The sequence below is a fragment of the Hermetia illucens genome, chromosome 1, assembly GCF_905115235.1.
Source record: "Hermetia illucens chromosome 1, iHerIll2.2.curated.20191125, whole genome shotgun sequence".
Taxonomy (NCBI): Eukaryota; Metazoa; Arthropoda; class Insecta; order Diptera; family Stratiomyidae; genus Hermetia; species Hermetia illucens.
The window spans coordinates 31,732,008-31,758,008 of NC_051849.1; the positions used below are offsets into that span (position 1 = coordinate 31,732,008).

The 26,001-nt window shown below is 44.7% G+C and overlaps 1 protein-coding gene across 1 annotated transcript; it reads left to right on the forward strand.

Moving 5' to 3' along the window:
* Positions 1 to 1,675: 1,675 nt before the first annotated feature.
* LOC119660067 (UDP-glycosyltransferase UGT5-like) lies at positions 1,676 to 25,615 on the forward strand. The gene is made up of 7 exons (XM_038068447.1): positions 1,676 to 1,814; positions 14,861 to 15,016; positions 15,087 to 15,177; positions 15,261 to 15,716; positions 15,897 to 16,100; positions 22,151 to 22,425; positions 25,204 to 25,615. Exons 1-7 carry the CDS (start codon positions 1,812 to 1,814, stop codon positions 25,600 to 25,602), a joined length of 1,584 nt encoding a protein of 527 aa, XP_037924375.1. The 5' UTR covers positions 1,676 to 1,811; the 3' UTR covers positions 25,603 to 25,615.
* Positions 25,616 to 26,001: the final 386 nt, after the last annotated feature.

Here is a 26,001-nt window from a genome sequence, read left to right on the forward strand (position 1 = left end):
TTTTTGCCCACACAAAGCCTCTAGCCGCTTGACCCATGCTATATTGTATGGTTTGACGACCGCACGCCCACATCGCCGCTCTTCCAGTCGAATCTGTGACCCATACACCACCGTCAAGATTTCTGTACAGTTCACTAATAATAGTAATCTCCATCGCAGATTCGTAAGTGGTCTACGCAAACAAATCTTGTGCGGCCCTGCAATGATTAAGGTTTATCTATAAGATATTCTCTGCTATCTTGCTAGGCCGGATAGGCCCATACGCTCAGAACATCATTGGCCCATCATACCAAAGAGGCTTCACTCCAGGCAAATCAGCAACAGATCAGATTTTCTCTGTGCGGCAAGCGATGAAAAAACCGTTGAAATATGGACATCAGTTGCATCATCTTTTCATCGAATTTAAAGCCGCCTATGCATAGCCAGGGTAAAACTGTACACAGCCATGAGAGAATTCGGTATCCCGACGAAATTAATAAGACTGACTAGGTTGACCCTGACCAATGTGCGAGGCCAGATAAAAGCAGCAGGATCACTCTCAAGACCATTCGACATCAACAACGGTCTACGACAAGGGGATGCCCTATCATGCGTCCTCTTTAACCTGGCTCTCGAGAAAGTGCTCCGTGATGCTGAGGTAAAAGCAAGAGGTACGATCCTCTTTAAGTCCACCCAACTACCCTATGCTGCCTATGCCTATGCTGACGATATGACATCATGGGAAGAACCACCCGAGACGTACAAACTGACTTTATCTAAATCGAGCAGACGCAGATTGGCGCGAGATCTTGGGCTGAACATCAATGAAGGCAAGACAAAATATATGGTGGCAACGTCAGCACCGAAAACCAACCAACCAACATCAAACCACACTGGTCAAACGGGAAGAATAAAGATAGGAGAATGCAACTTTGAGACTGTTGATAATTTCTCCTATCTAGGGTTGAAAATCACAACCGATAACAACCACGATGATGAAATCCGCGCACAGTTGTTGTCAGCCAATAGAGCCTATTTCAGCTTACAAAAACTGTTTCACTCGAAACGTCTCACCATAGGGTCAAAGCTCTTACTGTACAAGACTATGATCTTGCCAGTCCTCATGTATTCCTCGGAAACTTGGGTTCTTAGCAAGAAAAATTGCGAACCCTTGGCCGCGTTCGAGAGAAGAATCCTCCGAAGAATTTTTGGCCCCCTACATGAGGATGAACTATTCCGTAGCCTACACAATGAAGAGATCTATGAGCGACACAATGATCGTCAGGTTGTGGATAAAATCCGGTTCAATACGTTACGGTGGGCGGGTCACTTAATCCGTATGGATGAGGATGATCCAGCACGGAAAGTCTATAACGGCAATATCTATGGTAGAAAAAGAAGACGAGGCAGACCCTGCCTAAAATGGAGCAATGGCGTAGGCCAGGACGCCAGACAGCTTTTAGGGATATCGAATTGGTGGACGTTGGCGCGAAACCGGGATGTCTGGAGTTCCCGTAGACCGGATACCGGTTGTTGCGCCGTTGATGATGATGATTTGACATATTTAGTACTAATTTCAAATAATATCCGAAAAATTCGTAAATTGTGTAGTGTACGAATACGGATTTTGCATAGTGTACATATATGTATCTACATGGCGCTTGAGTTTTATTAAGATACGCCAAATAACGCTTTGATAAGATTCACTAACGTGCCGAAAATAGACAGACATGAAAGGCTAGTGATGATCAGTGTGGAAGGAAAGTTCGAACAGTGACATTGAACTGTGATAGTGGCTAGTGTGTTCCAGTGTCAGCTCAATTCTTCCAACGATGGTATGGTACTTGTACATAAATCGTGCATAAAATCAATACCCCCTTATCTTCTAATTTATTATGGATTTATCATTACATCATTTGGAGTTCAATAAACACAGAACCCCATGTTAAATCACTGAATGCTCATCTTGAACTTCCAATATCACAAAATTCTCAATCATCCATGACGAATTAGTAATTGGATTTATAATTTCCCATTATTGCATTTGTCCGTAAAGAACTATTTCGAAGATATGCATTACAGAAGCAACTTGAAAACTCAAGCGAGTAAAAGGTAGTAATAATAATAATTGTGAAGGAAACAGTGAATCAATAGATATACACAAGATCTTTTGAAATAATCACAAATGTGAAAACAGAAAAGCGGTGTAATCATATACACAATTGTGAAATTCTGAAGTTGCCAATCTGTATCTGTATGAAAGAATCTTTTAATGAAAACTCTCTCGAGTCTATATCTCTCATTGATGAATGATAGATGGCTAAATTAATTCAAGAAAGGTTAACCTTCACAAGTTGTAACACAATTTAGATTTGTGATGAAATGTTGGTTGCTCGCAGTTTTAGATGATAAGCCTATCGTTTGTTACCAAAATTTTAAAATAAAAGTGAACTGTATAAAAACTACTAAAAAAATCGAATTTTAAATTCTGGAGAAATAGTCAACAACCTGATGAAATTCTCCTTGCAGAAAAAATATTAACAAATATTAAATGTGAAAAGAAAGTAAAGTAGCCGCTCGAAAATTAGTAAGAAACTTTTGTTAATTCTAATTTTATATAATTTCTAAATTCCAAGCGGTTTAAAAAAACTATAGGTTTAAAATAATTACTAGAATTCATCTTCTTTTTCTTCAGCCTTTGTCCCGTTCACACGCGGGGTCGGCTCGTCGTGATCGGCTTCGCCATTTGGCTCTATCGAATGCCTGATCTGGGTGCAATCTCGAGGCTTTCAAATCCCCATCTAGCGTATCACGCCACCGTTGTTTAAGTCTGCCTTTTGGTCGTTTATCATCGACTTCGATGTTCAGACCAATCTTGGCAAGTGAATTCTCATTGCCACGAATTGCGTGACCATACCATCGAAGACCCCTCTCTCGCAACTTTTCCACGATCGGTGCAACCCCAAAACGATCGCGGATATCCTCATTTCGGATGTGATCGAAACGTGTGACGCCTCTAGTCCAACGTAGCATCTTCGTCTCGATTACCGCAAGACGCCGTTCATTGTCTTTTATAGTCGGCCAACCCTCAGAACCATAGAGAGCGACTTGACGGACGACATTGCGGTAAATTTTAGATTTGAGACGTTCATTGATACGTCGATCACAAAGAACACCAGTTGTGGAACGCCACTTCATCCAGGTTGCGTTAATGCGTGAAGCAATTTCATAGCGCAGTTCTCCATTGGCTGATAGCGTTGACCCGAGGTATTTAAATCGCTCGGTTTTGGGCAGATCACTGCCGCTGACAGTGATTGTGCCTGTTTCATGGGGATCGGTCATTAAAAATTCAGTTTTGTTTAAATTCAGTCTGAGACCGTGTTGCATGAGGCGATCATTCCATTTTTGAACAAGTTGCTCGAGATCATTTTTGCTATCAGATGCTAGGAAAACATCATCTGCATAAAGCAGTGTGTAGGGCGCTGGACGTTGGATATCCCGTGTGACGGTGTCCATAATAAGGACAAAGAGGAGTGGTGAGAGGGCACTTCCTTGATGAACTCCAAAAGAGACACGAAGCGGTTTTGATACACCCGCCATACTTCGAACTTTACTTTTCGGATCGTGGTAGAGCAATTGAACCCAGCGCACGAGTTCTTCTGGCACCAAGTGTTGTCGTAAAGCATACCAGATGAGTTCGTGTGGTACACGGTCAAACGCTTTCTCTAGATCCAGAAAGGCAATGTAAAGAGGGCGATGCTTCTCACGGTGTTTCTCCATGAGTAACCGCGCAGCGTGTATTGCGTCAGTAGTTCCGCAGTTCTTGACAAATCCGGCTTGATTCACGGTTATTTCAACGATTTCGCGAATACGGTTGTCAAGAATGCGTTCAAAAATCTTCATGGTATGGGAAAGTAACCGGATTGGACGGCAATTTGAACATTCTGTTGGACTACCTTTATTTTTCCATATTAGAATTGTGGTACTTTCTTGCCAGTCAGATGGTGTTCTTCCTTCCTGAATAATTCGGTTAAAGAATTCACTGAGCCACAGTGTTGGGTCCCAGATCTTCGCTTTGCAGAGCTCAGATGCGATGTCGTCAGGTCCTGTTGCTTTCCCCGACTTCATTTGTTGCCTCCTCGACTTCAGTTGCGCTGACTGGTGGAACTGGTCCAAATGTCGGCAATGATTGTGGAACCGGGGCCCGTCCTGCCGTGTCGATTGAGGTGGACGCCCTAGCATTTCTGCGAGGCTTGTGACTCAATCCGATCATCATGTTTGTAACGACATTGTATGCATTTTCTTGGTCGACCTGTCGCGGGCCTGTCACCAAGAGAGATTGATTTCTTTTCCTGATCTCAGCATTTTATTTTTGTTTTACTGAGGATAGTACAGAGTACGTTGCCTCAAACCCTTCTCCTTTACCTGGGCTTGGGATGTATAAAATAATGAGATTATTAAATAAAGAAATTATTTGTTTTAGATTGGCTTTTGTCAGGTTTTCAGGCAAGCTTACAGCTATTCTCTATTTTTGGAATTGGTATATTTAAAACTATTGTTTTGCTTAGTCCAACTAAACAAATTATTAGCAAAATTAATTGCCCCTAGATGAAGAACCGTGTCTTCAATTCCCCGTCCTGGGAATCGTAGCTAGTCGCTGAATTAAGCTTCTGGTCAATAATGTAATTATTCTACTTTTCGACCCGAGCTCCAGTCTACCTCCTACAATTATAAGGATACCTTTAATTGTATATTGTGCCATTTGAAAAACTCATGATTTACTTGATCCAGAAGTTAGAGCAGTTCTTCCTAAGTTCCAATTTTGAGGAGATAGTGGAACCAGTAGTGTTAATGTGATGCTGCACATTGTGCTTCACTGGTTTAGAGAGACTACATTCGGTAGGGGGTCTATAAAGGACCTCTTTTGCAAGTCCACTAGCAAACCCATAGTAACACAAGAAATCTGGGGAAGCTGACATCCGCCAGGATGAATCGCCTCGGGAACGTCCTACGCAAGCCAAGACTCACGTCCACTTGTCTATACCCGTAGGTATTAATACGCAAGGAATTTGCCGCCGCAAGTTTTAAAGATTGAAGGAATAGCCAATGGTGACGAGGTACGGGAAGAAACGAAACCTCCGCACCAGTGTCTACAAGATAATTGCGCCTGCTGAGAGGATCATAAATTGTTAGGTGACGTGGCCCTGCGTTCTGGGTGGGCGTCGCCAGAACCCCCCGCGGACCTAGTTTTTTGAGGTAGGCGCGAATTTACACGGGAGCGTACATCTGGCAACTTTTTCGCCGAATCTGCGATGGTGCAAACAAATGCTTCGGTCCGTAGGTTGTCCTGACGACCTCGCAAGGGAGAAGAAACTACCAAAGCGCAAATGATCAGCAGGAAATTGCACAGAGGTAAAACTAGTCGAAGAGAGCTGCGGAAGTGTGGAAGTAAACGGAATTCCTTTCAAGAACTCTGCGAAGAGGCCGACATCAATCCGTGGGGAGGAACCTATAGAGCGGTAATGACCAAGTTGAAAGGAGGTGGGGCCCAGTTTTATTGTGAAGAATAGTCACCACTCTATTCCTACAGCAAAGAAAATGCACTATTGCGGTCGAAAGAGAGCATCCCACAACGGATACCTCACGTATAATAAAGGATGAGCTTACCATTGCCTGCGATAAGGTAGATGCTAAAAAAGCATCCGGACTGAACGGAATATCGAATTTGGCTTTGAAGGCAGCTATAAAAGCAAGACCGGAGTGGTTCGTTTTCACTTTTAATACCTGCTTGGAAGAGTGCACCTTCCCGATTCAGTGGAAAACGCAAATGTTGTTGGTGCTGTTACCAAAGAGTGGAGAGCCATCGTCATATCGTCCCATTTGTTTGCTGGACAGTATAGGAAAGTTACTAGAGCGTATTACATGTAACAGGCTGCTCCCAATTGTAGAAGAAGCAAAAGGCATGTCCACACAACAATATGGTTTTCGCGCCGGCGATCAACGGTGGCTGCTATCAATGCAGTAGTCAATCTTTTTTTTTTTTGTGCATACACGGAGGTGGAAAACAAGACACGTCCGCTGCAGCTCCGCCCTCCGAACGGCGGAACTACAGCGGGCGCGTGTGGGATTCACACCCACTAAAAACCACCCCCAGTCTCTCCAGCCCCAGCCCCAGCCCCGCGGGACTACCATTAAGGTATTACTTCGCGGGGTAGGTTTGCCCTTAGGCACTCATCCTTCTCCTATTTGCAACTTTCCTCCTTCTTTGTTCCTTCAGCAACTCCTCCTGCATTTGTATGATTGCGGAGCCAACCGCAAGCCACTTCTCCTCGGACTCCAGCATCTCACTAAACAAGCTCTCCGGGGTCCCGCTCCTGCCCAGCACCTGGTTTAAGCTCCTTCTCTCCATCGCAAATCGTGGGCAGTGAAACATCACATGCTCTGGATCCTCCGGTATGCCATCGCATCTGGGACATTTCGGAGAATCATCCAACCCAAAGCGGTGCAGATACTGCCTGTAGCAACCACCGTGTCCGGTGAGGAGCTGGGTAATGTGGTAGTTGGTCTCCCCATGTTTTCGCTCAAGCCACACCCTAATGTTGGGAATGAACCTGTGCGTCCACCGACCTTTCGTAGACTCGTCCCATCTGCGTTGCCAGAGATCAAGCGACTCTGACCTTGCCGCATTTCTACGCTGTGCATGCCCCTCCATATGTCTTGCATTGTACACGACACTCATTTCTTTGGCCAGAATGTCAACTTGGATCATGCCTGCCACCACCAATACTGCCTCATCTGATGTGGTTCTAAAAGCACTGCAAACCCTCAAAGCCATCCGCCGGTAAACCGAGTTCACCTGCTTCCGTCTCTGAGAGTTTGCAAGCGCCTCTGCCCACACAGGCGACGAGTAGAGCAGGATGGAGCGCACCACTCCGGCTAGCACCAACCTCCGGCAATGTCTCGGTCCACCGATATTTGGCAACATTTTCACAAGTGCCGTGGTGGCACCGGCTGCCTTTTGGCATGCATACTCTAGGTGTTCCCTAAAACTCAATTGGGTGTCAATTATTACCCCCAGGTATTTAATAGCCGGCTTTGATACGACCGTATGTCCACCGACCTCCACTTTCACAGTGTTATTTTTTCTGCGGTTTGTTATTAAGACCGCTTCCGTTTTCGCGTCCGCCAAGGTTAGCCCGGCCTTTTCTAGCCAGGACTTTACCGCTCTCACTGTTTCCCTTGCGTAGACCTCCACATCTTCTGGGTGTTTTGCTGCAACAACCACAGTTAGGTCATCAGCAAAGTCGATAATCGTAGTCCCCTCTGGGACGGGGCAGTAGTCAATCTGGCAGAGTAAGCGATTGCAGGTATATATGGCAGGGTGGTATCAAAAAATTACAGTGTCAACATCACCCTCAACGTGAGGAATGCTTTCAACTCAGCGCAATGGCATCATATAATAAGATCCTTAAACCAGTTGAATGTTCCCTCGTATATTCAGCTAATCATTAGGGATTATTTCGTGGATAAAAAGCTCCTCGACGACACCGACGTTGGCCCAGCTGAATATTTGATAACCGGCGGAGTGCCTCAAGGATCAGTACTGGGCCCACTACTCTGAAAAGTGATGTACCACCATGTCTGCGCATCAAACTTCGGCTATGCAGACGACATTGCAATTGTTGTAGTGGACAAACACCTGGAGGATGTTATCTGGGCATGGGAGACATCGGTTAGGCTGGATTGGTTGCAATCACTGTTGAAAAGCAGCATGAAAAAATCCGGAACTACGGCCCTTTGGCGGACGATATGAAGCAGGTTTGGTAATAATCTGACCTACTAGGTTTCAGTCTTAATTCGTACTGTCTTCGATTTAAGATCCATGTCTCTGTAGTGTAAAACCACCGCGTCATTGCTTGAAGTGTTTACGACAATCGGAATGTAGCAATACGTTTTCGCATGGTCGCTCACACTTTGCGTTAAAACGCATTATCGCTGTGATGCGGGCCTTTGGGTGTTGCCTTCAGCCCATCCTTAGGTTGGTCGCCCCTCGGTCCGGTTGGGAGGGAAAAGGATCCGTGGGTGTTTTTAAACTATATATATATATAGTAAAAAACCGCCCAACCGGACCGAGGGGCGACTAACCTAAGGATGGGCTGAAGGCACAGAACGGTAAATTCCTCCTGCACATTGTAGATGGTAGGAAGACAAGTAATTGGTGGACATTTTGAAGGACAAGAGGCACCCTGTTCTTTGGGGATGAGGAAAGTTCCCCCCTTGGTAAAAAATTCTTGAACTAATTTAGGATCGGCAATCATCTGATTAAATTGATTTGCCAATATCCTGTGAGTGCTCTTGAACCGCTTAAGCCAGAAGTTGTGAATCTTGTCAACTTCTGGCGCCTTCCAATTGCCTGCCGTGTCAAGGGTAGTTTCTACATCGATTTCAGTTATGTCAGCCATTGTCATTTCGGAGAGGGCCTCGCATGAACGCATAACGTGTAGGAGCTACGCCGCTTCTACATTGCAATGGCTGGATTCGCTCCAAACACTTCTCCAGAAGTCTTGTGTCTGATCCAGATCGAAGTTACTTTCCCCCCCTGAGTTAGTGAGATTTTTGTAGAATCCCCGTTGGTTTTGGAGGAATAAGCTGTTGTCTGTCCTTCGCTGAAAGTTTTTTTGATACCTACAGATGTGATTGGACCATACCGCAAGTTTCAGCACCTCGTGACACAAACAAATTCCTTTCTCAACTTTTCGACTCTTTTGTTGAGTCGAAATATTTCTGTTATTCGCTCTAAGATGTTGATTATGGAGGCGAATAACCGCGGCAGCTGCAACGTAGATCAGGCTGTCAACCTCTGTAGCATTAATCTCGCTAGCCAAACGATCAGCGAAAATTCTGTCAACGACAGCAATGATGTTAGTAGTTGCCGAAGCAAACTTTAGTTTTGGGATCTATGGCCTAGCGTCTGGGAGAATCTCAGCATATTCTGTGAATGCGACATGGAATGCGGACAAAGCCTCATTATAAATTGGGTCAACATCCTCAATCACTAAGCTTCTCCTGATCACTGGGTTCATGGAGTGCCTTACAAGTGGAGTATTCATGTTGCTCCTTTGTTCAGTCCGGTAAGTTGATGACTCCAAAACGACCTTAAGTGAGACTTCGTGGAAAATTTGTTACCTGGTTGGTAGGGCAACTCGATTATTTTTCACTATCATCCGGTATTGATTGACGACGTTCTGCTCCGGAATATGACTTAATTCCCGAAAGCGGGTTATGAGGGAGGAGGGAGTGTCTGTACCCTGATGGATTCCGTTCCAAATCCCTGACACGATAATAGGCGCGGGCGATAAATTCGTTAAGTTGGTGCGTCCAAACCATACGACGCCTAAGTCTCCCGTCCCTGGTGGTTGACGGCATAATCGTCAAAACATCCAAGGGCGAAGAGCCGCTCTGGTGTCGTTGAACGACCCTTAACTATGTTGGGGGTGTGCGTGTGTGCGGTGGTGGAGAAGCTACAGCTTCTGATCACTCAGGCCGTATTGGCCCATTGTATTCCCCTCCCCTGTCTAACGGAATATTCCGGATTCGTTAACGTATCGCAGGATTTCCGTTAGTGGATGTGATGCTACCCGTCACAACTGGAGAACATCGGTTCCAAACATTTGATGCCTGATGCGTCCATAGGCGGGGCATTCACATAGGAAATGCTCCATGGATTCCGCCTCCTCATTACAGGAGGGACACGTATCATCTTGAGTTATTCCCATTTGAACATATGCCCAGCTAGTGAAGTATGGCCTGTCAAAATGCCCGCAATACATCTGCAAGTCCTCTTGCTTTTAGACAGGGTAAACTTTGCGGTACGCATGTTCGGTTCTGGCAGGAAAAGTTTGGTGTGTCGAGCAGCATTTAGGCTCTGCCACCTGTCACTGTGGGAAGCTTGTTCCCAGTTTTTGAAAACAGACTTAGCCAGTGCTACTGATACTCCACATGCTGGTTCCGGTTTCTGCATTCCTGAAAGATTTTCGAGGTGATCAAAGGACTACTCAGCGCCCTTAATGCAGCTTGGCTATCACTGCAGATTGCAATATGGCTGCCCTTCATCCGCTCATCAATCATCCGGTTTGTCACCCTTAGGATCGCATAAACTTCGGCTTGAAAAACCGTTGCATATTGTCCCAAAGGAAAAGCCCACTTCTCGTTTTTATTCGAGAGGTAGACTCCTGCTCCAGAACCCTTTTCTGTTTTTGAGCCGTCGGTGTAGAATACTTTCGTACAACCCGCCACGCAGTTCTCTCTACGTTTCAGGGTAACTTCATATCTTCTACCAAATAGATGTATGGGGACACAAGAATCGGAATGCATTGTATGAACTGGATTCAATACTCCCAGTAACTCTTCCAATGCTCTGTGCCCCTCACATCTGTTTTTCCCCATAGATCTAATTGAATTAGTCTATGAGCTGCTCTCATTGCAGTGCTTTGAATAAATATATCCAGGGGCTGCAAATCGAGTAATGCATTCAGAGCTGCGCCGGGTGTCGTCTTCATTGCACACACTCAGACACACAGTTCTTTGCAGTACGGCTAGTTTACGATGAAAACATTTTTGTCTTGCCATAACCCACCACACTGCGGATGCATATACGAACATCGGCCTAATGATGGCAACGTACCGTACGAACGTACCACAAGAGACCTGAGTCCCCATGTCGAGGCAAAGGTCCGTCTGCACAACCCATAAGATGTAACAACTCATTTCATCTTTACCTCTACATGTTTGTTCCAAAGAAGTTTTTTATCTAGAGTGACTCCCAAATATTTCACTTCTTCGGAGAGTTGAAGGATAGTACCCCTCATCTCAGGGAGGCAAAGTCCATCCAGTCCATTGTGGTTTTATTTGAGGCACCAGCTGCCTATCAAATCAACGGCACGTTGTATATTCCTATACACCGTTCCAAGATCCCGATCAACAGCGAGCACAGCCACGTCATCAGCATAAGCTTGAACGTGTATTGGCAAATTTTGCAGTTCGCATAGTAGTGAATCGATCAGCATACTCCACAGAAATGGCGAACACACACCTCCTTGGGGGCGGCCCTTCGTTGCTTCTGCAGTCAGATAGCGATCGACACCCACCTCAGCGCACAGCAATCTCTGCGTCAGAATAGCATGTTGGTTTTCATGAAGTGAGTGCGACCTAAGTGCGTTTCCGCGAATGTGACGCTGCACCAGTCTCTCCAAACCTTTCAGCAAGAATGAAGTCAAGCTGATCTGTCTGAAGTTCTTTGAACTAGAATAGTCATCTTTCCAAGGCTTCGGTATGAAGACTACCTTAACCTTCTGCCAAGAGGAAGGCACGTAGCTCAGAGCAAGACATCTTCGAAAAATATTTCTTAGAGGTCGCTCTAAGTGCTCCATACCCTCCCTTAGCATTGCCGGATAGATGCCATCCATGCCACCTGGTTTGAAATGTTCAAAGGACAATATGGCAGCTCTCTCCTTTTCATGGGTAACAACCGCTTTCGCAGTGCAGCACTTGCGCGTTGAACAGATTACAAGAACCCTCAACTTTCCCCCGCCACTTCTCTAACCCGTTCTCTTGGGTGGTGTACTTCCAGGAGGGTCTGTACTGAATCCAGTCTGAAGCTCGTGAAAGTACCGTCGGGTTTTCTAAGAGAGTCCAGCTTGGCCGACTCATCCCTTTTGACGGCTCCGCACAGCCTTGAAGTCTCTCTTTCGCCTTCCAGTTCCTCACAGTACGCTTTAAAGGAGTCTCGTTCCGAACACCGAATGAGCCTCTTATATTCACGCTGTGAGTTCCTGAAATTTAAACAAAAGACACGATCCACAAAGCGGCCTCTGCAACCCTCGGGGTAACCAAGCCGGGTAAGCGGTACATCAACCGAGATACTTGGCTTTGGAATGATGATGTTGAAATGAAGGTCCGTGAAAAGAAACGCCTCTACCACAAATTTCTCGACGATAAAACGCCTGCTAATTGGCAAATTTATAAGAATGCCAACCGGGAAGCAAAGAAAGCGGTCGTTGTCACCCGAGCGAACCATTTCAAAAATCTTTACGATAAACTGGACACTCGGGATGGCGAGAGAGATCTGTATCGACTTGCTAAAAGCCGTGATGAACGCACACAGGATATCGAACACTTCTGTTGTGTTAATGACAAGAACGGTACTTTGCTTACTGATCGTCGAGCCGCGACGGATAGATGGCGAGAATACTTCGAGCAGATTTCAACTGAAGAATTTGCTCATCCTCCATTTCCACAATCATTGCCGACATTTGGAGCAGTTCCACCAGTCAGCGCAACTGAAGTCGAGGAGGCAGTAAAACAAATGAAATCGGGGAAAGCAACAGGACCTGACGACATCGCATCTGAGCTCTGGAAAGCAAAGAGCTGGGACCCAACACCGTGGCTGAGTGAATTCTTTAACCGGGTTATTCAGGAAGGAAGAACACCATCTGACTGGCAAGAAAGTACCACTGTTCCAATATGGAAAAAGAAAGGTAGTCCAGCAGAATGTTCAAATTACCGTCCGATCCGGTTACTTTCCCATACCATGAAGATTTTTGAACGCATTCTTGACAACCGTATTCGCGAAATCGTTGAAATAACCGTGAATCAAGCCGGATTTGTCAAGAACTGCGGAACTACTGACGCAATACACGCTGCGCGGTTACTCATGGAGAAACACCGTGAGAAGCATCGCCCTCTTTACATTGCCTTTCTGGATCTGGAGAAAGCGTTTGACCGTGTACCACACGAACTCATCTGATATGCTTTACGACAACACTTCGTGCCAGAAGAACTCGTGCGCTGGGTTCAATTGCTCTACCACGATCCGAAAAGTAAAGTTCGAAGTATGGCGGGTGTATCAAAACCGCTTCGTGTCTCTGTTGGATTTCATCAAGGAAGTGCCCTCTCACCACTCCTCTTTGTCCTTGTTATGGACACCGTCACACGGGATATCCAACGTCCAGCGCCCTACACACTGTTTTATGCAGATGATGTTTTCCTAGCATCTGATAGCAAAAATGATCTCGAGCAACTTGTTCAAAAATGGAATGATCGCCTCATGCAACACGGTCTCAGATTGAATTTAAACAAAACTGAATTTTTGACGACCGATCCCCATGAAACAGGCACAATCACTGTCAGCGGCAGTGATCTGCCCAGAACTGAGCGATTTAAATACCTCGGGTCAACGCTATCAGCCAATGGAGAGCTGCGTTATGAAATTGCTTCACGCATTAACGCAACCTGGATGAAGTGGCGTTCCACAACTGGTGTCCTTTGTGATCGACGTATCAACGAACGTCTCAAATCTAAAATTTACCGCAATGTTGTCCGTCCAGTCGCTCTCTATGGTTCTGAGTGTTGGCCGACCATAAATGACAATGAACGGCGTCTCGCGGTAATGGAGACGAAGATGCTACGTTGGACTAGAGGCGTCACACGTTTCGATCACATCCGAAATGAGGATATCCGCGATCGTTTTGGGGTTGCACCGATCGTGGAAAAGTTGCGAAAGAGGGGTCTTCGATGGTATGGTCACGCAATTCGTGCAAACGAGAATTCACTTGCAAAGATTGGTCTGAACATCGAAGTCGATGGTAAACGACCAAAAGGCAGACCTAAGCAACGGTGGCTTGATACGCTGGATGGGGATTTGAAAGCCTCGAGATTGCACCCAGATGAGGCATTCGATAGAGCCAAATGGCGAAGCCGATCACGACGAGCCGACCCCGTTTGTGAACGGGACAAAGGCTGAAGAAAAAGAAGAAGAAGTTCCTGAAATTTAAACAGTCTTCGTACTCATTACTTTTACAAGCCCGATTTAGAAATCGCCTGGTTGATTTCCTGAGTTTTTGCAGTTCCCGGTTCTACCAAGGAACCGTTTTATTGTTTTGGCCTCGGGAAATAAGACAAGCCCCCTGTGCAGTTCAGAGTTTTAAATTCATCTTCCAGCGCAAAGGAATCCTTAGTCGCCTAGGGAACTATACTTTATTGCCAAGAAGTTCATTGAACTTTGTCCAATCCGTTTTCCTAGGGTTCCGTCTTTGTCCTGTAGACTGTTCGCCTACAATAGTCAGATTGAATTCTAGGTATCGGTGATCTAACAGTGAGACCTTGTCTAGCACTCGCCAGTGTGTAATCAACTCTAACGGCTTTGAAGTGCAATTTGTTAGGTCAATTACTTCACTTCTTCTTGGCCTCACGAACTTAGGGACGCACCCTACATTTGCAGTCATAAGATCAGCTGAAGTGATGAAATCAAATAGCTTCTCTCCTCCTGGATTGCATTTGGGTTTGGCTCATAAAACATAGTTAACTGCGAATTTTGCCAAATATTAAATAGCAAGATGTCTTCCAAGGACCTTACCTCTCCAGATGATGTGATGTCACAGGACTAGAGCTAAAGTAGCAAAGATAAAGTGCTACGGCCTCTTATAGAATTTTTTTTTGTTAACACTGATTTAGTTTTCCCTTCTACTACCCCATGATGTCAATGACTCGCCAAATTAGGATTCTCTATTTTTTTCTTGCGTACAAACAATTAAAATTGGAAGGACAACATCATAACTCATGGGGGGAAACGTGGAGAATCCATAACCTTTAATTAATCATTTGCTTTCATTTTTATGGTCGCCTACGTTTTTGCTGGGACATTTCTAAAATAATTAGTTAGAGGCATTACAATTTACTATGCTTGCCTGACTTGATCGGCCATATTCGATTCATTTACTGATGTTATTTATAATTTTTTTGTTCTTTTGAATTAGCTGAGAAAACTCGGCATATAAACTTCTAACGAGCACATACAACATTAAACTTTATCTCCTCATTGCAGAAGCTGGCTCAAGTTATACTCGGTATTCTCCCAATCATATGCTGGCTGGCACCAACAGAAGGGGCACGAATTCTTGGCGTCTTCCCTTTTCCGGCCAAAAGTCACTACATAGTGTCAAGTGCTGTTATCGCAGAGCTTGCCAGGAGAGGCCATGAAGTAAGGATGCCATAAATCTGAGAATGAGAATTACAAATATAGTATATCTCTGGGTTCTTTTAACTCATAGGTGACTGTGATAGCTTGTCACCGGCAGGAAGAAAAACTCAATAACCTTACAGAAATCATTGTTGAGCCTCGATATGACTTTTGGTCCGACAGTAAGTATTCATTTTCAGTAAAGCGCCAAACATCCTGTAATATTATCGATTATATCTGCTTTTCCAACTTTACTTTTACACAGTCAGCAAAGCATTCAATAACCTGGATATATTCCAATTGACCGATATGTCTATTGGGGACAATATGCGAATGGCCAACATTCTCGGTGATCAGCCAACCGAATATGCCCTTAAACATCCTGAAGTTCAGAAACTTATTCATTCCACCGACTTGGAATTCGATTTGGTAATAGTTGAGCAATTCTTTCAAGAGGCCTTCCTTATGTTAGCAAAGAAGTTCAACGCCCCGATGGTTGCATTGACAACATATGGATTCGACAATACGTTATCAGGATTTATGGGACAAATCACGCCATGGTCCCACTCTCCGCATCTGTACTATCCTTTTACAGATCGAATGACATTTTTTGAGAGACTACACAACGCCTATGTATGCTTGTACACTGAGTTGAATAAACATTGGGTACATATGCCCAGACAGAATGAATTGGCTCAAAAATACTTCGCTCACTTGCCAGGTAATAAGTTTTGAAAGTAAAAAGATTATCGATAGTGTATTAAGGTAGATACAAGCAATGGATTGAAAAGGATGCCAATTTTGGCATAGTTCCTTCCTTTTCGATGATAATTCAGTAAATATGTATACAGAAAACAAATGGTTACATTTGCTATTCACAGATTTAACCTGTTTTCCCCAGGTCCACTACCCTCAGTTTGGGATTTGGAGCGAAACATATCTGTAATTTTGATGAACAACTACGTACCATTGGAGTGGCCACGCTCTCTTGTTATGGGAATGGTACCTATTGGTGGAGTACAAATCAAGCCACCGAAAACTTTGCCAAGAGACATCCGTCAATTTCTTGATGAAGCCAGAAATGGGGCTATCTATTTCAGTTTAGGTAAGTAAAATAAAAATTATGGTTTTAGTTTAATAAAAGCGCGTAAACTGAAGCCTGAATGCGTGGAACCCTCGTTTATGCTTAACAATTTTCTAAGCAAACACCTGCGATGGGTATCAAAATATGGCGAGGACGTCCACTTCATAAGGCTAACTGTCTTTCTAAGAGTTCTTCCACATAGTTTATTTTATTGGGTGTGGGTCACCAAACTCATGTTCTTCCACGGAGAAATCTGTTAGAGGCATGTTTTTCAGGTCAGTGGAATGGTTGCACTTATCACTCTCAGCGCCATTAGCCCATAAGGAGAGTACGGCAACTTCCGTTATTGCGGAGACTGGAAACGCGACTACGGTTCGCCTGTCCATGGCATGATTACCTAAATTTACCAAGAAATGGAAGAAAAAGACATAGTAGAGGAAAACTTCTAATATTAAGGAAAGGGGCCGTCGGAGCTTTTGGTACAGAAGGTGATCTGCGGATGTGGTCGAAACTGGCCTAACACCGGTATGTGAAAACGGATCCATCCGAACTGCACACCGTGAACTTTGGAAGGTTCCCAGACAGCAGCAGAGGAAGGTGAACTTCTTGGGAATTTTATTTAATTGTTCAACGAACACTACCCAGAGGAGTACATTTTTAGTTACATATTCCTCTCAGGAAAGAGCAAATAAGTGTTTAACCTACGCTTAAAACTAATGAAAGAGACAGACCAAAGGATCCAATATCTAGAGCGTTATAGGACCGGCATAATCTCGGGATCGCGGGGAGGACTTCACAACTGTTTACCCTCCGTGTACTAAGGGAGGCTTAATATCAGAGTTGGTAGAGCAGTCCATCAGGCAATTACAGAGTTTGAAAAAGGTACACATATCAATGAAGATGCAGCGTTGTAGCAAGGCAGGGATATTGAAGATACGAAGCTGGGAGGAGTTGTCCACGCGAGGAAGGTCCTAGACTAGACTGCACAACAATATTCACATGCTTCTAACAAGTGAGTTGAAATGCATTAAAGAGCGCTGGATTGAGGTAAAATAAAAGTTTTTGATAACAGAGCCAATGCTGCACTTGCTAGCAACTGGGGTGCTGCTTCCGGTCCCGGCATGGAGAAAATTGAACCCCCTTTTGCTAAAGCATCCGAGATTTCATCCCTCTACACAACAATGATCGCGTACCCAGAGTAGTTCTAGAAACAGAGTCCAATCGATTTCTACGTTCCTGAACGATTTTTGAAGTAATCAAAGAACTACACAACGCCCTCAATACTCAAGCTTAACTATCGCTACAAATTGCGATGCGCCTGCCCTTCAACCGTTCGTCAATCATCCATGTTGCCGCCTTTAGGATCGCATCCACTTCAGCCTGAAAAACCATTGTATATCGTCCCAAGGGAAAAGCCCACTTCTCGCTTTTATTCGGGAGGTAAACTCCTGCTCCAAAACCCTGCTCTATTTTCGAGCCATCGCATTCTTCCGATTCGTCTCAAGTTTCTCTTCGTTTCAAGATAACTTCATATCTTCTACCAAACAGATGTATGGGGATCCGGGAATCAGAAGGCATTGCAAAAACTAGATTCAATTCTCCCAACAACTCTTCCAATGCTCTGTGCCCCCCATATCCATTGTTACCCCGTACATCTAATCGAATTCGTCTATGAGTTGCTCTCAATGTAGTGCTTTGAATAAATATATCCAGGGGCTGTAAATTGAGTAATGCATTTAGAACTGCACCGGATGTCATATTCATGACACCGGTACAGCGAAAACTCTTTTGTTTCACTTTAAATCACCACACTACGGATGCATAAGCGAACATCGACCTAATGAATCGGCAACATATATCCACACTACTACCTTAGGCCTAAGTTCCCATGCTGAGGAAAAGGTCCGACTACACAACCCATAAGCTGTGAAAGCTCGTTTCATCTTTACCTCTACGTGTTTGTTCCAAAGAAGCTTTTTCTCTAGAATAACTCCCAGACATTTAGCTTCCTTGGAGAGTTAAAGGGTTTTATTTGGATTAATTGAAAGTCCAAACGGCGCGCTATGAATCGGTCGCATTTTGTCTTCTGAATAATGGCATCACCTCCAATTTACGATATCCGATGCGCGCAGTGTAACGAACCTGAATCCACGCGCTCTAAGTTCCTTGATTGCGACGGTTATTGCGGGCAAATCTTATCACATCAAATGCCTAAGTTTCCTGCAGTATTTTTGGAGATTCGAGCAAAGTTCGCCAACAACATATTCTATCGATGCAACACTTGCCGTGGTTCCACGCTGTCAGATGCAATATAGCTGCTTACTAAACAGTTCTCGACCTTGGCAGCCATTCAGTTCGTCGTTGAGACTTCTGCTTTGGTACCGGAGTCGATTGGAGTTCCTCTACCGGCGGCATCTACTGTATCTTCAACTGTGTTTATTTCTCCTTGTGCTAAGGATGACTTCACCAAGTCCAGCGTTTCAGCACAATCACTGAATTCCGCCGAAAACGTGGACCGTAGCACTGGTGCATTGCCAAAAATTCGACGATCCACTAAGTCGTCGTTATCTACGTGTTCCCGGCGGCTTATAAATTGAGACTTTGCCCTCTGAAAAGTTACTTACTACTCTGCTTAACAGTGTAGCCTCAACATCTTCCCAGGAGGCTATGCACTAGGCGTCTCAATCTGAGTTGATTTCGTCTGCAATGCCTTCCTACATCAGGGTTGCTTCCACTGGCTCTACACCCCTGATCCAGCGACCCCTATGTGACGAGTTACAGTCCACCGAGCCTCCGATCCTGTCTTGCTCCATCTCGTCTACAGCGGGACAATATCCGCAGCCTCCTCAGCAAGTCACGAATTGGAGCACAGCCGCTCCACTTTTTGACATCGTTCCTGTCGCCAACGAAGCTCGACTTCCCGCCGCTGCCATATATCCTGGCACTTCATCCTCCCATACCAGTGATACCAACCTGAAGGTGGCGTCCCCACCTAAACAGCTCTTTATCTTCAGGCTAGTGTTCGCAGCTTCTACGGACGATGTTCTAGAGTATACAAATAACAAAGTTGGTTTACTCTCTCCTCTGTGCTGCGTCAAACTGGCAAAAGCCAACAACACCAACCGGGTGATTGCGTCTTTCAAGGTGAATTATCCAAACGAAGTTGACATCCTCGGCAACCCTGCTTTCTGGCCTGAAGGTGTATTCATCAATCATACAAGCGCCCCAATTCGCGGGTAAATTTCAGGACAACCCGCCTGCCGCCCGAGCTTTATAGCTGGATCCATGTTTACTGTCCGTCAGTTTTATCAGAACATTAGTGGTTTAAGAACTAAGCTTGGGGCCTTCAATTTATTCGCGTTAGCTCAACAACACCATGCCATCTGTATCTGCGGAACCTGGCTGGTTGATGCCATATCAAACTCCGAGCTCTCCGAAGGGTATTCTACTTTCCGCTGTGACAGAGGCAGGGATGCATCTTATAGGTCCGGCGGTGGGGTCCTAATTGCAATAAAAGATACACTCTTCGTCCAGCTCGTCTTCTCCTCCTCTGGCTTTCGTTTTGACTGTGTTGCTCTTCGTGTCTTCCCGCCCAACTTTCTCCTGTTCATTGTATCTTGTGTATATGTCCCCTGTGCTTCCCCTTCTCACCTGCTTGAAGAATTGTTTCACAGTGTGTCTGAATTCCTTACTGTCAGGTTCCCGTGCTTCCCTTTCTTCCTTTGCGGAGATTTTAACCTTCCCATACTCTACTGGCCTAATCATCCCATCCTCCCAATTTCTTTCAACAACCTCTCCCATTCTTCCCTTCTACTTTCTTCCTTTATGAACACTTGCTCTGCCCTGAATTTCAATACCATCAAAAACTCCTTGGGCCACACTCTCGATCTCTTCCTATCCAACCTCCCCGAACGAGACCTCTCTTTATTTCCTTGCACATCCCCGTATGTCAAAACTGACGCTCACCACCTCCATTTGAATTTGAAGCGGAGCTCCCTCATTCAAAACCCAACATCAAGCGTAAATCCACTAGACTCAACTTCCGCAAAACCAATTTTTACGGTCTGAACTCAGCTTTCGCGTCTTTCAACTGGGAACTTATATTAAACAACTCATAGTGTGATCAAACTCTAAACATCTTTTATAATATCATGTCCGATCTCCTCTCCTGTTATGTCCCTTGTTCCCCGGCTTGCCTACATTCGTATCCAACTTGGTTCACTACGGAAATTCCTATTAACATTCGCCGGAAACGTACACTGCGGAGGAAGTTTCAGGCTTCTAAGAATGACGCCGACCTTGCTCACTCTAAGGCTATCCGCTCTACTGTGTAGTCAATGGCTAGAAAAGCGTGTAAAAGATACTTATCGAGCGTCGAAGCCGCCCTTGCTCGCGGTAACTTAAAGCCCTTTTGGTCTCACGCTCGCAATTCTCGTAATCCCACTCAATGTCTCCCTTCTTCTATCAGTTTTGCTGAACTTCCCACAACAATCCTGCGACCTTCTCCGCGCCTACTTTTCTTCAGTGTTTTTTCCCGCGAGTCCTCTACCCGCAACACCTCTCATAACTGCAGACTGCTACGAATCTCTGGCCATTCCTCTCCTTACGCCTTCGTTGGTTGAGTTCCTCATTGGTAATCTTGACCCCAATGTTGGACCTGGCCCGATGCGCTTCCTAACCTAAAGTCTAGAAGAATGCTGCTTGCCCCATCTCTGGAAGGAGGCCCTTATCATTTTCCTCAAGAGCGGAGACCCTCCTCTTGCTGTGAACTACCGCCCCATTTTCCTTCTCTCCTTTTGCTCTAAAATCCTCGAAATATACGTCAACGACTGGTTGATCACCCACTTCGATCACCTCATTGTGAAAGAGCAGCATGGTTTCGTTAAACATAGGTCTACGGCTTCAAACCTTCTGGTTTTTACCAACTTTGTTGCTAAATGCTTCAATTCACGACAGGAGGTACATGATATTTATACCGATTTCTCCAAAGCCTTTGATACCGTTGACAATAATAATCTCTTCTTTAAATTTTCATTACTAGACTTTCCACCCTCAGTCATCTCCCGGCTTTCCTCCTATCTCTCATACCGTTCTTGCAAAGTTTCTTTTCATGGTTACTCATCTTGTTCCTCTCTCCTTCTCCTGGTGTTCCCCAGGGCTCCATACTTGGCCAGCTACTCTTCCTGTCCCTGCCCTTATTCGCCTTACGCAGACGACCTTAAATTATTTTCCTCCGTTTCGTCTCCGTTGGACGGTGCTCTCTTACAGCCCAACCTTGATAATTTATTCCGTTGGTGTTCGATCAGCTAAGACTGAATGTCAACAAATGCCTATGCCAAATGTGCTATTTGCTTAAACCCTCCCCAACATCCTTTTCCTATTTTCTCAGTGGACAACCCCTTTCACTACGGACCTCCTTCAAAGACCTGGGTGTAATATTCGACGGCAGACTTCGTTTCAATTCCGACTTCGTTGACATCATCAATAGAGCTTCCAAAAGGTCTGATCTTATCCTACGTTACTCCTCCGAGTTTACCTCAATTAAGCCTTCTTTAACTCTCTTCTATTCCCTTGTTAGAAACATCCTTGAATATTGCTGTGTAGTCTGGTCCCCTTCCGCATTCGTGACTGCCGTGCTCTTGAAGTTGTATAACGCAAATTCACCCGGACCCTTTATTGCAAAAGGAACCTTCCACGGGTTGATTATCCGTCACGACTCTGCACCCTCAATCTCCCCTCCTTGCAGCAATGCCATATCTTCCTTGATATGTGTACTCTTTTCCGTATTGCATCGTCTTATAACGCACGTAGTGCGGACATTTTTGATGCACCCTTCGCGCAGCTCGAGATTTACTTCCACTCTCCGATCCCAAGGCTATGCCGGTCCTACAACGCCCTACAGCTTGGGCCCTTTGACTGTATTTCCTTCTTTAGTTTTAAGCGTAAAATAAGCCACCAGAAAAAAATTATGTCAGAATACTCTCAAATTTTTCCATGAACTCATTGATTTGTTAACATTTCCATCTAAAGATATTTCCGTTTGCCTAGACTTCACTTTCACCTTCTTTTAGGAACAAATGTCGATAGCTCTCGAATGCCAGCATCAAAAGTTGAAGCCTTCATAAAAGTCTTTGCAAAGTTGAAGGAACGAGTCCTTTGGAAATGGGGAGATGAAAATATTCCGAATCTGCCGAAAAATGTTATGGTGAAGAAATGGATGCCACAAAACGATATTCTCGCTCATCCCCATGTCAAACTCTTCATCTCTCATGGCGGTCTCCTAAGCGTGCAAGAAGCTGCCTACAGAAGCGTGCCAATACTTGCAATACCATTTTTTGGAGATCAGGTAATTTTCAGTTATAACACAAGCACTCTTCCAATTTTTATTGTAAGGATTGAATAACAGGATGTGGAGGAAGTATTTTTACTGATGGCTTTATGGTGGGCTGAATTATTGTCACTTTACCACTTTCATACATCGGTCCTTAAAGATTTTACTTCTTAATTTGATTTTTTTTAGGTAGTATAAGTAAGTAGGTGTAGGTTCCAGGACGAAACGTGGATTGGTACCCACGATGGAGCAGAAAAACCTAGGAAACGCCTGCTCAACCAACACCAACGGCTCTACTATCAAACCCTATCTCCACCTCCACGTGGTGATCGCTGGGAGTTCCTTCTTCCTGAAAAACTGCAGACGGAGAAGGATGAAGGCGAGTCTTCCGTGCCTAGAAACGGGACAAAATGTACCAACTGGTCTTCCAGGTTGGGGTTTGGGTAGGGCTGATAATCCCACACGGAAAACCGATGTGACGAAGCCCCGAAAGGAGCCTTGGACAGGATGAATTTTACAACGACGAACCCGGCAACAACAACGGATTAACGATTTGGGCATTTTCTCATGGAACGTGCGCTCCCTGTACAGACCGAATGCTGCTAAGCAGCTAGCCGATACCCTGTCCCAATATAAGGCTGATGTAACAGCGTTACAAGAGATGCAATGGACAGGGACCGGCTTCCTGGAGAAGATCCGCTACACGATATATTATAGCGGCCATCCCGTAAACCATGTGCTCGGAGTAGGTTTCTTCGTCAGCCTAAAAATGAAACCTGCTGTTATCGGCTTGGAAAATATAAGTGAAAGACTATGTACTCTGCGTTTGCGAGGCAAGTTTAGAAATATAAGCCTCATAAACGTTCACCCCCCTACAGAGAAGGCTGCAGAGTCGGAGAAGGATACCTTCTACGAGGCAGTTGAGTGGACCCTCGAAACCTGTCCCAAGTATTATATCAAAATCATACTTGGAGATTTCAACAGTCAAGTAGGGACGGAGCCCGTATTCAGGCGATACGTCGGCTCCCATAGCTTACATAGGGATACCAATGATAACTGACTGTGGATTATTCAATTGGCAGTGTCACACGAAATGGTTGTTGGAAGTACCTCCTTTGCGTGGAAAGTGATCCAGAAACATACATGGGCCCGTCCAGACGAAACCATTTTCAATCAAATTGACGACATGTTGATTTAACGCCGCCACCTCTCAACCATGATGAATGTCAGAACATATAGAGGGGGCCAATATAGACTCGGACCACTATCTCATTGCATGGTGCTCCGAGCTCGAATAACAACATCACCCAGAATCTCCTGTGACAATCAGGTGAGAGTTAACACTGAAGCCATCCACAACACAGCCCTCCGCAACACCTATAAGAGGGAAATGGATGACGCAATAACTGCAGGCAACAGAGATCCTGGAGATGAAGCATCAACAAATAATCTTCATAATCACCTGAAGAACGTTATCACGAATACGGCCACAAATATACTTGGCCCCAGCCGGAAAAGGAGTCGGAACGGCTGGTTTGACGATGAATGTAAGCTAGCTATGGAACGAAAGAATGCCACGTACCAAGTAATATTGCATTCTCAAAGGACGCGGGCACGCGCGGAGACTTATCACGAACTCCGTCGAGCGGAGAAGCGACTTCACAGATGGAAAAAGGAAGCCTGGGAGGACCAACAGGTCTGTGAGCTCGAAAAGTACAGGGAGCAACCGCACCAGGCACGGAAGTTTTACCACCAAGTCAGCAGGATGAAGCCTTACATACCTCGATGCTTATCCTGCCGAGACAAAGAGGGTAATCTGATTTGCGACAGAATGGGCATATTGGAGCAATGGGTTGAGTATTTCGATGAACTACTGAACAACCAGAATATCGGCGATTTGGAGGTCATTAGTCGCTTTGACATACATTTGTGAGTACCACAATATGTCTGGTTTGCTAGTGAGGCACTATCTTGCACGTAGAAAAAGGGTTCTATGGCGGTGTGCATTCCCGTGCAACACCAGCATCTGTTTCTCTTTCATCGCCATTATCCCCGTTAACTCTCTCATCCAGTTCATCGGGACGGCTTCGTCGCGTGATGTCCCCGGACAAAATATTGCACATCTTGAACTCTTGGGGCTTAAAATATGACGGCTCCGAGGGATCGCTGCCAATAGAAAAGTTCCTTTTCCGAGTCGAACTCTTAGCTCATTCGACTCTGCAGGGGAATTTTTCAATTGTATTGGAATACGCCTACACCTTGTTTACTGGAGAAGCGGCAGACTGGTACGGGGAATATCGGCAAGACACGTTGATTCTGTATTAATGACACGTGGGGGATCAAAGAGCTCACAAAGGCGTGCAAGAACGTGTCGACCGAGCACTTTGATGAAGCTTCAATCTTTGCGGGTGGACCTTCACGGTCAACTTCGCCAACTTTTTAGGTTTCTGGGATAGCTCTGCCCTCTAGGTCGTTGTCGGCCACTTAGGATGAGACGTCTGAACCTCCTACTTGTCTTAAGATCATTACAATCGCGGCCCTCACACGGGATGACTCTCTTAATGATTTTGGCTAGTTCCATTTGGTTCTAATTTTCAGGTGGTACTCCATTTCGTTTGTTTATTTTTCTAAGTCGGAGATATCCAGTGACAACATACTGCTAATATCCACTCCACTGAATTCCGGAGATTTTTCATGTGTCTTTGCTTCCTTATAAGCTTTGCTCAATTGCTTCCTTTCAATTTATCTTATTTAATAACATTCTCTTAAAGGACTTCATAATTTCTATTTCAGTTCTTACACACAAAAAAGGCGGCGAATGATGGCTACGGTATTTATTTGGATTTCAATAATATAACGGAAACATCAGTGACATGGGCTTTGCAGAAGCTCCTCTATGACCCTGAGTATATGATACGGATGCAAGAGGTGTCGAAAATATTTCGAGATAGACAATCGAGCGCTATGGAAACAGCCATTTATTGGATTGACTACACAATACGAAATAAGGGAGCACCTCACCTGAAATCCAGTGCGGCGCTATTGCCATGGTATAGTCTGTACCTAATTGACGTTATTGGTTTCGTATTCGGCGTATTGTTTGCCAGCTTACTAGGGATTTACTTGATAGGAAAGTTCATTAGGCGGTCGACTAAATCCAAAAAAGAGAAATTATATTATAAAATAAATTAGTGTCATCATTAAATTGCCTTCTTCATTGAACTTTATATATGTTTCTAAAATAGTAATGAGTGAGTTGCAAAGATTTCACTGTAGGTGGAGTTAGTCCGTAATAGGATATCACATTACCAAAATTTTCAGTTTAATTTTAACATTTTTTTGGGAATATAAATGTCGAATGTCAACATGTGCGCATTCATTCTTGATCATCTACTAAAAGTCATGTGATTTCCCTTCAATAATAATTGCCTCAAAATTCTTTACAGAGCTCGGAAAAGGCGGAAAATTTGCATAATAAAAAATAATTAAAAAAAAGTTCCCTCCAGGAATGGAGCAGGGGGAATTGCAGTTGAATGGTTGGTAAACTATCTGAACGGAGGGAAATTCAGATAGTCTACCAACCATTCAACT

Bases quoted from the DNA above. Each gene is read 5' to 3' on its own strand.
- LOC119660067 (XM_038068447.1), top strand. The intron at 15,017-15,086 runs GTAAGGATGCCA...TTTAACTCATAG, and splicing joins TTGCCAGGAGAGGCCATGAA to GTGACTGTGATAGCTTGTCA. The intron at 16,101-22,150 runs GTAAGTAAAATA...ACCTTCTTTTAG, and splicing joins GGCTATCTATTTCAGTTTAG to GAACAAATGTCGATAGCTCT.